Raw genomic sequence first — 12903 nt, forward strand, 5'->3', positions numbered from 1 at the left:
TTGTGGAAACTGAATCCACCTTCTGAATCCTCCACCAAGGAACACAGTGAGGAATTTGCTTAGGTATCAGGAAATGCACAGAATTTGGAAGGTCACCATTGTGGGGATTTGCTTACTAGGGTCCACTTTTCCTTGTTCAGGGGATCTTTTCTTCCCTAATAACATACAATTGCCTGGCTGGGTCAATGACCCATGCTACAGCCCCATCAATCCATTCTCAGCCCCTCAGATTTCCTCAGTCTCCTGACCCTTCTTTGCAGCCTCTGCCAGCAAGATTCTTCTTCTCATCCTGCTCCTGAAGCGTTATAATCTCCCAAACACTGAGCATCTTTTCATCTCTTGATCAGTCGTCTGTAAAGACTCTGGTAATATTTCACCCATCTCTTCAGCCTGTCCTTTTCGAAAGCAGGGGGCTCACCTCAAACTTAATGTTGTGGACCATACACTTGTTCTTCTTCCTTAGCATTTATTATAAAAGGCAATCTTCATTTGGACTTTGACACGAACGTTTTAATGCTGCCTTGCTTTTTAAACCAATTCTCCTTGACTGCCTTTGTTATGTCACTTTTGCCCAGCTCTGGGTATGCCTGCTCAGGGTATGTCTTTTCACCTATGTATTCTTCTTATCACTGGCCAGGTGGAAAATATCTCCCAACACCCAGGCTCAGTGGCTGCCTGCTTTCTTTCTCACCAAGCCTGGTTAAACAAATGTTGTCAAGACAGATGATGAGGTTATGACTGCAGAAGACCACTGCTCCAGGGGACACCCAGTGCTTGCTCTTCCTCCAATCACTAATTTTGGTCTTCCTAAACGCCAATCAGAGCTTTTCAGCTCTGCTGCCTGTTGAGTTTGCAGTTGCACCTCTTTTTGCATATGTAGAGTCCGTAGAACCTCAGGAAAACCTGCAGGCACTTGCCATATTTGCTCCTGGTTAGTATTGTCTTTGCCAGTCTTTGGCATATGCCAGTCAGTCATGAACATCCGTCACTGGGTACACGAATAGTTCACTCCCAAGGTACGGCTTAGACATGCCTTGACTGGCAGCAAAATCGCCTGAAATTCTTCAAAGAAATCAAGGAAATTCTTCCTCAGTGTCTGTCATAAGAGCCCGTATGTCTATAAGCGCTATAGAACCTGTTCCACAGCCCTAAACTGAGGGGCTGATTTCTGAAAGGTGACAAATCTTGAGTTGACCAGGGTTTTCTTTTGTGATTCCTGCCAATGCCTCTCTTGTGTTTTGCATCATTGCCTTAAAACAAAGTTTTCCCATATGGCATCGCTACCTTGTCTGGCCACCTGATTTTCAAAAGATGCACAGTATTATGCTGGTACATCTGTAACTTGCTCATTAGGAGTGGAATTTTACCCAAACTGCTCTCAGATTCCTGCTTCTGCTGGCCAAAGCTTCCATTAACAGCAGTCCTTCCACGGGACCGCTTCCCCTCATCAGACACTGACCTAGTTACAGATATCAGATAGCACCTACATGGCAAAAAAGACTGAAGAGAGCTCAAAATGTTTCTTGCCAGTAGCCTTCATGGCAGACATGACCCTGAGATGCCTGATGTATTTGAAACAGTGCCAGTGGGAGACCACTGGAGACTGCAAAGCACCTCAAATACTCCTGGCTATCCCTGTGTGAGCAGCTGGATTGAGCCCCTTCTACATGTCCTGCTTCAGTCCTGGCCACTGGTTCCTATTTGCCCTTTATCCTCATGCTTCTGCACTTGCATAAGTATTTATAAACTACAAACAAGTCACACATAATATTTCCTTCGTGAAAGTAATTAAAGTGAGTTCCTTGAGAAGCTTCAAGGTTTAGCTGCACACTGTGTGCAGCGGTCTCTTCTCAGGAACATGATTTCTACCAGTTTTATTGATGTCCCCTAGCTCTTGTATTTGACCAGAGAGTAAACAACTTCATCCCTGTTACTTTACCCTGCTACTCATTAACTTTATAGGTGCTATCATAATGTGATGACTTCCAATAAAAAATCATAACAATTCATAGAAACATGTAGGTTAGAAAAGACCCTTAAAATCGTTCTTTATTCCTATGCCTCATTCACCCCAAGATCACAACAAGGAGCAGACAACTATTGACAAGAACCCCAACAACTTTCAAAAAAAAAAAATTAATTTCCAGGACGGACTGCATCACTCAGCAGTCTCAGACTTTGTTCCTAAATGTGTCCTTTTGCTTCTCCATGTCGAAATACGCTCTGCCCATTTGCTCCCAGCTGCCGCGCAGAGATCGAGGTAGCTGTGTGTCAGTGAACGTCCTCTTCATTATTTAACACTCCGTAACCCCAGTTTTAGCCTCCTACACATTTGGTCTACAATGATTCTTTATTTTCTCCCAAATCAATGACAGAAACAGAATAATGAACCAGTTTCCACAGGACTTCCCTGCAAAGAGACTCAAGGATTCATTTTTCACTGTGGCATTCGGAGATCTCTGTTTAACCAGTTAGATCCACTTAATTTGCACCATGTTGATTTTATACCTTTTTTTAAAAATCCACCTCCAACACGGTCTTAACCAAACACTTTCAGAAATCAGTTGCATCAAGAGTCGCTCGCTCTTACTGGAGAACGACAGCAAATTGATTTGCCAATGTTCTATATACGCACACTCGTTTGCATCAACTTCATTGCCTTCCTTTAAGAATTCATTAATCTCGTGATGAGCCCGCTATTTCTTGCCTTTAACAGTGACAGACTGACAGTCTTAGCATTGCCCAAATCATTTGCCCAATCCTTTTAAATGATGAGCCAGTATCAGCTTTCTTAGTCCTCTAAAATCTTTCTAGTGTCCTAAAATGAAAACTCAGCATTAATGGCCCACACGATACGTTCCTGGTTCCAAGAGTTCTGAAGCTCTTGGCTGGAATTACCGGGACTGGCTGACTATAAAATATTTGATTTATGTGGTTGCTACTTAACATAATCCCTAGTTATTAATGGAGCCCAAAATGCTGTTTCACCAGCACCTCATACTAATATGTTATCTGATTTTCTCCCCCAGACATTCTCTCTGTTTCCTTGCGGTGGTGGTGATGGCCGCTACTGCCTCTATCTACTAATAGTTTCGATTATTTTTACCTTAGCTGACCATAAATTTATCTTTATGTTTTTCTACTTCCATTACTCATTCCAGCGCAGAGGTTGCCTCTTCAGATGAATTAAGAGCAAAAGATATTGGCCTTTAGCTTATTCTATAGGAGCGCTCACTATAGGGCAACCAGCCCAGAGCACCGAGCTCCATTTCAAATACCCCATTACACATCAAAAACTTATGAAAAGCACAAAGATGTTGCTTTATTTCAGCCCAGGTCAGCTTCTAGCTTTAAGCAGGAGGGGTGAAGCTCCCAGCTTAACACTCCTCCCAGAAAAGACACTATCTGATGGTATCAAGTTAGTCACACCTCATTGTCAGGTGGATTTTTTTACTGTTGGAAAAATAAAATGAGGATTAAATTTGTAGGATCAGAGCGGTGTTTTTTAAATGCTTTTTATGAATCTTAAGCCCGAGGAGAGGCAGGAGGAATGCAGGGCTCTGAGAGCTTCTGCAAACGTGCTTCCAAACACCTGGAGCGTGTGCTTAATCCACCCGTGAACAGTTGACTTCCTTCTGTCTCCCACCAGGCTCCTCTTCCCCCGCCAAAACCCAAAAGTCAGCCTTCTTTCCCAGTTCTGGTTAAACCGCTTCTGACATGCAGAGCTACCGAAGCCCGGCCGTATCCCTTTGGCCCCCAAAACTCTGAAATTCCCACTTGCAACTGTCTCACTCCCAAGGTGTCTATTTAATCCCACTTTTATTAGGAGCACAGCTCCGGGTAGGTTACAGAGGTTACAAACAATGAAGCTTTTATCAAAACTTTGGCTAATCAGTCGCTAACAAGCTCTCATTCAGGAAGCGGCTAGGCAGGCCCAGGCTAAAACTAACCTGAGGGGGTAAAAAAAGGAGAGAAAAAAAAAAAAAAAAAAAGGATTGGGGAGAGGGTGTTCCTTTAGAGCTGGATCAGTGCCCTAGTCCACAACCACAGAAACACTTGTGCGAGCACATCAGCCAGAAAAAGCAGCCAGGAGTGGACACAGAGCAGAACTGCTTCTTTCAGCAACGGTGTGCGCTCACGACAGCGTAAAGTGCTGGAGTAACTACGGCTTGCGATAAACTATGATTTATTCCTTGCTTTGTGGCAGAGTCCGGGGGCTCCATCATGCTCAGCACCATATAAACGCACCAGGAAAATATTTGCTGTTCCAAAACGCTAACCCTCAGTCTGCAGCCTGCAGTGTTTTTATGGAGACCATGAACTAGAAACAAAACCAAGCCAAGATTGTTGTCGGTAACCTGAAAATCATGGAATGAGGACACCTCCCCAGGAAATGTTGTAGGGTCTGAAAAATCAAGAAAGATTTGAAAACCTCTGATCTTATCATAAGGTAAGTTGGCAAAATTGGAGCACCAGAACTTCAGTCCAATAGATGACTAGATACAGGGAGGGCGGAATATACATTATTCTCCTTAGGTAAGGGATAAAAATTGCTTCAACCTGTATACACGTACACAGAACACCCTTCCAAAATCAAGGCAGTGAAACATATACTGCACACCATAAAATAATCTCTGTTACCTATTTTCAGGATAAATCAGATGTTGAGTGAAAAAAGAGACTTTCTTAGAGCATATTAATAAGTGTAAAGTACCCAGTCTAGAAGGGAATAGGCTAAGGGGTAAATAAAGGAATGGTACTAGAGCTTAAATTTAATTCGAACTCTTCTTAGTCAATTCCTTGATATTCTTGAGAGTGGAACCACAGTACTGGGCTGCTGCAAGGAAAAGATACTTCTCCCATCTTGTCCCTGAAGATGAAGAACTCATTCCCAATTTAATTCATTACTCTGGAGAAAGATATAGAAGAATTCTTCATCTGCAGATTGTATGTGGGCCATAGAGTTACTGCCTTGCCTCTTGCCAGCCCTGGGGAAAAAGTGAGACTTATATTGCAAATGCAGCCAAAACAAACCAAACCTGTGGTTCCTGCTTCGCTGCAGCAGTTCGGAGCCACTGAAGGGATCCTGGTCTCTCTTCTACTGGTAAAGTCAATAGGAGCCAATATGGGCTACTGGGTCCCGATCCTCCAACACGTTCCCTGCACCTAGACCTGAGCATCCTCGGGAAACAGAGAGACACCCAGGTGGGTGCTGGTATCGGTTCCCGCTGCGAGGCTGGGCGCTCAGGTCTGAAGCACTTTCAGGTTTCCGTGTTCAGCTGTACACACCTGAGATTCACACAGGAAAGTTAAGCCTGTACCTACATGTTCAGAGGAGCAGGGCCTTAGAGGCAAAGACAGTGTCTTCCTAGCAGGGGGAAAAGCACTTGCTGCGCATACGACAAGGACAAGCACAATACCAAAGCGAATGAGTGTAGCTAGCACAAGGCAAGGATGGGGAGGACCCTGCTCTCTTGCAGCACTTTTTTTTGGGAAGTCTTGAAATACTTTCCAAAGCAGCTGGCTGGAGAGATTTGCACGTAATCGCAGCTGGCTAGGGATACGGTTCAGCCGCAACTCCCAGGTGCCGTGGGCTCCCCTGGCCGGCAGACCTGACTGCCACACTCATAATGCCAACACTAACAAATGTCCCAGCGACTCGGTAATAACAGAGTGATTTCACAGCCTTGCTCAAGCCCAACCCCGAATCTGCTCGCAGTGATGGACAGTATGCTCAGACTCTTACCTCGAAACTGATTTCAGCTTTGCGTTGCAGAACCTCGCTTGCCAGCTTCTTGGTGCGCTTCTGAAAGGCAAATGTCTCCCAGACCTCTCTGGAAGAAAGCAGCATTTAGAAAGCAGAGCGGCAGAGTGCCGAAGCTGTTCATGCTGCTCTCCACGTGCCTTCGCAGAAGGGAACAGCAGCAGGTTTGTCCTGAGCGCTGACGTTTCAAGGCAACACTGCACGCTACTTGCAGGATAAACGCATTAAGAAAATTAAACATTTTTACAGCCATCACACCATCAAAGCGTTATTCTCTCCACTCTTTAAATTAAGTGTTGGTTTGCATATCCGTGCCATCCCAGCTATGTAATAACCTCTCTGAAGCTGTTTTTGTTTCACATTCCTTACTATTTGGTAAAGCAAGCTGGAGCTTTCTGAGGACACGCATTTTTATTAAAGCTAATTCAGCATTATTTTCTCACCCATTTCCTTTGTTGGAAGCAGAGAAATCAACTAAAGAAAATTCGAAGGCAGCATAGCATGCCTCTGAGGGAAACTGCCTTCCCCGCCTAGTCATAGCCGGGCTGTTCCTCTAGATGGCTCTGCCTTTGCCCAAATACGTCAAATCCCTGAAGCAAAAATTGCCATTTTCAACCATACAGCGATACCACTTGACGGCTCCTCTCCCTCCTGCAATGTTCCTAGGGTTTTTGAGCAAACGGATGAACACAGATTTGTTGCAATTTTAGAGAATAACATTTTCGGCTTAGCTCTTCAAACAGAGAGGGAAGTTGCTTTTTAAAAATCTACCTGCTTCTTGTCCTTTAGATGCTCTTTCTAGCTGTGATTTCCCTGTAAACTGCTTGTTTTAGATGTTGTCGGGTCAGACTTCGAAACAGTATTTTCCAGTGCAACCCTTCTCCAAGGATATGCAGAGCTGTTATAAATAATAAAGGCAAGAAAGTTGAGAAGGAAAAAGACACATAGAATCACAGGCTGGAAGGGACCTCAGGGTTCATCTAGACACCTTGCGAAACATAACATAAAATTTTCTTCTGCTGTTCTGGCTATCCAAATACACACGGGAAGTTCTTTCCCCAAAAGATGCAAAATAAAATCAGCAGCAGCAACAGCGACAGAAACAAAATTGCAATAGAAAAAAAAAAAACCCACCCCACCAAAAACCAAAAACACAAACACATCCCCTTATGATTAAAGGGGGAAACCCAAAATCATAATTCTTTATCACACTCATTTTTAAGTTATTCTCTGTCTCCAAACTGTTGTTTTTAAAACGAAATATAATGGTGAAAATCCTCCAGTTATTACATCCCTGTTTAGATCACATGAGGGATGAGAATGTGGGATTGGAGGTAGCCCGGGAAGGCTGCCCCGACTCAGCTTCACTGATTTATTTACATGTGCGTTTGTAACTATTTTATCAAAGACATAAAACGCAAAGACTTTTCCCAAAACGCTCCTCTCTCCCAAAAATCCTGATGTCAAACCAAGACACCCGGTGCTTGCAGCCCTGGGGAGAGCACTTCGCAGCTGTACCTGGAAAGGGGGTTTTTAGGCTGTTTTCCCAGCAGAAAACGGAATAACAACCCCGTTTAAGACCCGGGGATTTGCATCTTCTAAGCGACTGACAAAGACTGTAAAATTCTCCCGCACCATTGACCTTATTTTTCTCGTTTACACCGTGTGCTTTGCCCCGGCCGAGAAGGATTTGCCGGAGCCGGTCCCCGTATAAACCCCGGGGGGCCGGGATCGTTAGGAACAGCGAGAGCTTTTTCTCTGCAAAAAGATGCGCTCCCCCCCAAGCTGCCCCGAAGCACGAAGGCGAAAATCAACTTTTATTCATTAAACCGCGCCCGCCAGCCCGTTCCCCCCGTGTACGAGCGAACACGCCGATGTCGGTTGTTTCATTTCGGGTAATTCCTCATCCAAAGCTAATGAACTGCGACCTCAGCCCCGGCTGTTGCGAGACGGGCGGCAAAATTACACATAAATAAGAGAGTTTAAGCGAATTTCACCCTTCCCGTCGGGGCAACCGCAGCGATGCTAATCTCCCCCAGACCTCAATTTCGGGGACGGTTTCGGGGCCGTAGGGATCAGGGCCGATCGCATCCGTGGGAAAGAGGGATCGGATCCCTGAGGGCCGGGGCAGCGCCGAGAGACCCCCGGGACGTTGGGGGGGGGGGGGGGGTGGGGGTGGGACACAACCTTTGGGGGGGGGGGGGAGGGGGGCAGCAGGCTCAGGGATGCTGCCCCCGCACCGCCGGGAGCCAAATCCCAAGCACCTCCCGCAGCTCCCCCCGCCGGTCCCTCCCCCATGGCCGCTTTTGGGGCCCGGCCTTGCCCCCCTCCACCTCCCTCCCCGGCGCGGAGCCGCGCTACTGGCTGCTCCCTGCGCGCCGCCGCCGCCCGCCCAGCCCCGGCCGCGGGCGGGGAGGCCGGGCGCACGGCAGCGCCTATAAGGGCGCCGAGCCGCAGCCCCCCGGGATTTTTTGGTCTGGGGCCACCGGGGCCGCGGGGGGGGGGGGGGCGGGCGGGCTGTCGGCGGGAGAGGACGGGAGCGGGGGGGAGCGCCGGCCGCCCTGCATGGCCAGGGATTATGAGCGCCGGTGAGTTGCAGCAGGCGCAGCCCAGAGCCTCGGCGCCGGCGGCCGCCCCCGCGCCCCCGCAGCCCCGCAGCGCCCAGGAAGCCCCCGACATGGCGGTGTACTGCAGCGAGAACTTCAGCGTCTACCCCCAGCCCAGCCTCCACCCGCCCGGCGCTGCCGCCGCCGCCGCCGCGGCCGCCGCAGCCGCCGCCGCCGCCGCCGCCTCCTCGGGGCAGCGGGCGGGCGGGTACGCGCTGGGGGACTACGGGGCGCCCGCCAACGCCGGCTACCTGTGGGGCATGAACAGCCCCGCGCCCTACCTGCAAGGCCCGCCCGGCTCCGCCGCCGCCGCCGCCGCCGCGCCCTTCCTGCCGCCGGCCTCGTACGGCTGTTCGCGGGGCGGGCAGCTGGTGGGCTCCCCCTCGGCGCCCGGCTCGCCGTCGGCGGGCGGCGCGGAGCTGAGCTGGCTGAGCCTGGCCAGCCAGGAGGAGCTGCTGAAGCTGGTGCGGCCGCCCTACTCCTACTCGGCGCTAATCGCCATGGCCATCCAGAGCGCCCCCGAGAGGAAGCTCACCCTCAGCCACATCTACCAGTACGTGGCCGAGAACTTCCCCTTCTACAAGCGCAGCAAGGCGGGATGGCAGAACAGTATCCGCCACAACCTCAGCCTCAACGACTGCTTCCGCAAGGTGCCCCGCGACGAGGACGACCCCGGTGAGGCCGCCGCGCCGGGCGGGAGGGCGGGCGGGGAGCGGCGGGCGCAGAGCCTGGGGAGCCGCCGGCAGCCCCGTGAGGAGCGCGGGCGACGGCGGTCCCCTTGTCCGGCGGGTCCCTTGTCCGCTCGGGGCCAGTGACATGAGGAGAGCGGGCTGCCTTGTCCCCACAAGCAAGTCGCTGTGAGGAGAGCGGGCACCCTTCGTCCCTCGGGGCCGGCGCTGTGAGGAGAGCGGGCTCCCTTGTCCCCACGAGCAAGTCGCTGTGAGGACGGCGGGCTCTTCAGCCAGTCCCTTCAGCCAGGGCACTGTGAGACGAGCGGGCACCCCTGTCCCCATGGGGCCGGTGACATGAGGAGAGCGGGCTGCCTTGTCCCCAGAAGCAAGTCGCTGTGAGGAGACGGGTCCCCTTGTCCCCTCAGCCCGGGCGCTGTGAGGAGAGCGTCCCTCCTTCGCTCCCCCGGGCCCGGCGCTGGCCCCCGCGGCAGGTCTGGGCGAGGGGCGGTCTGGCCCCAGCCCTCACCCCCTCCCCGAGCTGGCCGGGTGGGCTGAGGCTGGCAGTGCTGGTTGTGCAAGGCCCGGCTCCTTCGGCCGTGATTCACGGCTCCCCTCCCTGCCCGCCGCTCGCCGGCCCGGCCCCGGGGGCACAGCCGGTGCCCGGGAGTGGGCGGAGGGCGGAGGCGCGCCGGGAGGGCGCAGGTCCGGCCCGGCGGGGAGGGGACGTACCGGTCCGCAGCCTCGGGGGGGGGACGTTGCGGGGTCACTGTTCCCGTCTGGCCCGGGCGTGGGCAAGAGGTGTGTGGGGCCAGCTAACGCCACCACAGCCCCTCGCACTAAGTGTCCCCGCTTGCCGTGAGGCAGCCGGAGCAGGGGGAGCCCCGCTTCGCGTTCCCTTGGCCAGGGCTGAGGCAGAGGTGCAGATCCTTCAGGGAGGTTTGTGCTCTGTGGCGGGGAGGTTCTTGTCCTCCATATGGCCTTAAGGTTCACTTGGGCATTGGAGGAGCGGGTGTGATGATGTCCTGGAGCCAGGTTTTGGATCCTTGTTCTGGACAACAGAGAGAGGAGGAGCAGGTGTAGGAGAGGCGTGGGTGCCGTGCTGATCAGACAAGGCTTGGATAGTGCATACCTGTCTGCGGTGGGGCTCGCTGTCACAGAATTTCACTTTCTCTCATGTCTCCCCTTTTCCACCAGGGAAGGGAAACTACTGGACCTTAGATCCAAACTGTGAGAAGATGTTCGACAACGGGAACTTCCGTCGCAAACGCAAGCGGCGCTCTGAGCCAAACGCCCCCGCGACCGCATCTGCGGCCTCCTCTCTGGGGGGCCTGAAGGCCGAGGAAGAGCGACCCATCCCAGCCACAGGCAAACCGTGTGGAAACAGCCCACCCCCAGAGCTGGACCCCTCGCCTTCTGCCAGGGACCATCCAAAAAGCTCCTCTCCCTCCGGTATCATTTCATCCACCCCTAGCTGCCTCAGCACCTTCTTCAGCGGCATGAGCTCCCTGAGCAGCGGAGGCAGCCGGCTGACAGGGGGTCTCGGCAGTGACCTGCATCACAGGAACTTCTCTGCTGGACAGCTGAGCAGTGGCACTTTCACCCCGTCCAGCAGCTCTTCTCAGGAGGTGCCTTCGCCAGACCAGCTGCAGCGGGTTGCGGGACCTTCCCCCGCCTACTACAGCTCCTTCCATCCCAGCAGCAGCAGCCAGGGAGCCCAGTACAACCACTACTACAACTTCACGGTTAACAGCCTCATCTACACCCGGGATGGAACAGAGGTGTAGGGTGCTGGGGCAGCCGACGGGCGAGCGCTGCAAAGGGAATGGGAGTTGCAGGTGTGTTTGGCAGCACTGAGGACCGTATGCTTTTGCAAACAGCATTTCAATGTGGACACTTCCCACGACTTCTTCCAGGAGAACAGATCTTCTCACCTTTCCCGATAAGAACACCCCTTAAACACCAGCAGAAGGCAGATGCAAAGTCTTTTCCCCTTCCTGGAAAATGTTAGCTGGATTAGATGGCTTGCCATCTAAATTCTGCAGATGAAAGCGAACTGAATTAATGTTTTCAGAGGTTTCTAATCCTGAATGTAGAATAAGAAGTTTAAAAACTATAACCATAAAGCGATATCAGCAAGAGCCAAGTGTAGACATCCAGAGAGTCTTAGAAGAGAACAGGAAAAACAAAAATGAAGAGATTTCTTATGAAGTGCCTTGTAAAATGTATTAAAAAACTCTTCTGCCAGCAATTGCCTCTGTAAGCCCTTGCTTCCTGTCCTGATCCCTCAATATGCAATGCACGGGGCGCGTACTGGGGGTGAGCACCCACCCAAAACCTCCTCGAAACCCACAGGGGTTCGCTCTGGTCTTCCTGTGCATGGCATGTTGTACAGCCGGGGCCGTCTCTTCTAAAACAATCTTTTTCCCTGAGCTTAGTACCAAAGATAACTCTAGCCATGCAGCTTTAGTGCGAGAATAAACACTGGGGTATTTTTATACATATTTGTACGTAATGTAACTCTTCTGTATATATGTTTCTATGTGGTTTTATATTTGTAAATTATGCTCTGGAGCTGTACTTATTTATAATGTGTTTTAAACTTTGTTAAAGTTTATTTTACTTTGTTTCCCTTTCTTTTTTGCTGTTTTATTTGTTTTGAATTTTTGGTTGGTTTTGTTTTTGTTCGTTAGTGTATTAATGAAACTTTTCAGGCTGAACAGCTGTTGGGAATAAAATGTTAACAATTGTTAGATTTTTTTGCCTGATTGTTCCTCAGTATGTTTGAGGTATTTTAAAACTCTGTGGGGAGACAGGTTTTGCTTTCACGTGGTTTGGGATAAAAGGTGCAAAGATTTGTGAACAATTTCATCTGCGCAGTAAGAAAAAAACCCACTCTGGGCCTAAAGGTGACTCATCTGAGCTGATTTGCAGCCTCTCATGGTCTCACTGTCCAGAGTGGGCACGCCCAGCTTTTTTGTTTGTTTGTTTTTGTCAACGGTCTGAATTACAACTGTCCTTTTTCAGCCTGGTTTAGTAAAAACAAAATAAAAGCTTGCAGAAGTAAAAGAAGCGGGGCCGGTTCCGGCGCGGTGCTAGCTAGCAGGAGGTATGAAGTCTGAGCTTGACTGTTGACTCTGTCCATTTTGCAAAGCAGTTTCTCGAGTAGGATTGCACCTGCTTAAAACGGCAGGCTAGCTGAGACGTGGGACCAGCCGGCCAGCGGCCGTCCGCTGTGAGGAGGCACTCCTGAGATCCCCCCCGAGTCCCCGGGGCTGGGAAAGGAGAGTCCATCCTAGAGCAGCCATTATGCACAACGATCAACTCCCAGGTCTTGCCGTTTGCATAAGCTGTTTGTTGGGTGCTGTGTGCGGGCAGAGCATAAATCATAGAATCATATAAATATCTTTATGAGGAATGTAGCGTCAGTGATGAAGTTAAGCATGAAATTGCAGCTGTTTAACATACAGGCATCTGCTGTGATGTAAGGCCATCCCTGCAGGCTACTGAGAAAACAAAATTGTTGGCAGTGGGACGCAGCACCTCTTTACTGGCTACCTGCATGACATACAGGGTAGTGATGCAAGAAAAACCACTGGCCCCATCCAAAATATAATGAAGCCATGACGAAACGTCAGATGACTTCCATGTGCTTGGGATAGGGACCAAGTACTTTCCCCAGCGCTGGTCACCCACCGTTTGTGCAATAGCCGAGACCAGTGGGTGGGTGGTAACTCCTGCCTCATCCTCCCCTCGCTCACCCCTTCCCAGCACAGATACCATCTTCCTGGCTTTAGGGGTAATTCCTCCATGTCTTCATTTTTAATTGCGTCTCGGGTGATGCGGTGGTAGGAATAATGGGAGG

General features: G+C 50.8%; 1 protein-coding gene and 1 long non-coding RNA gene across 3 annotated transcripts; one reads left to right on the forward strand and one right to left on the reverse strand.

The window, feature by feature from the left end:
• Positions 1–1668: 1668 nt before the first annotated feature.
• On the reverse strand, positions 1669–8899 carry LOC135313021 (uncharacterized). Of its 2 annotated transcripts, none has more exons than XR_010372567.1 (4): positions 8652–8899; positions 6536–6662; positions 5747–6426; positions 1669–4988 (listed from the first exon to the last, which is right to left on the reverse strand). It is a non-coding gene; the product is annotated as an uncharacterized LOC135313021 (long non-coding RNA). The 2 variants fall into 2 exon arrangements; XR_010372568.1 differs by lacking the exon at positions 1669–4988 and adding an exon at positions 5031–5289.
• On the forward strand, positions 8223–12101 carry FOXI3 (forkhead box I3). The gene is made up of 2 exons (XM_064448885.1): positions 8223–9045; positions 10236–12101. Exons 1-2 carry the CDS (start codon positions 8343–8345, stop codon positions 10823–10825), a joined length of 1293 nt encoding a protein of 430 aa, XP_064304955.1. The 5' UTR covers positions 8223–8342; the 3' UTR covers positions 10826–12101.
• Positions 12102–12903: the final 802 nt, after the last annotated feature.

Source organism: Phalacrocorax carbo, chromosome 4, assembly GCF_963921805.1.
Source record: "Phalacrocorax carbo chromosome 4, bPhaCar2.1, whole genome shotgun sequence".
In the NCBI taxonomy this organism is placed as follows: domain Eukaryota; kingdom Metazoa; phylum Chordata; class Aves; order Suliformes; family Phalacrocoracidae; genus Phalacrocorax; species Phalacrocorax carbo.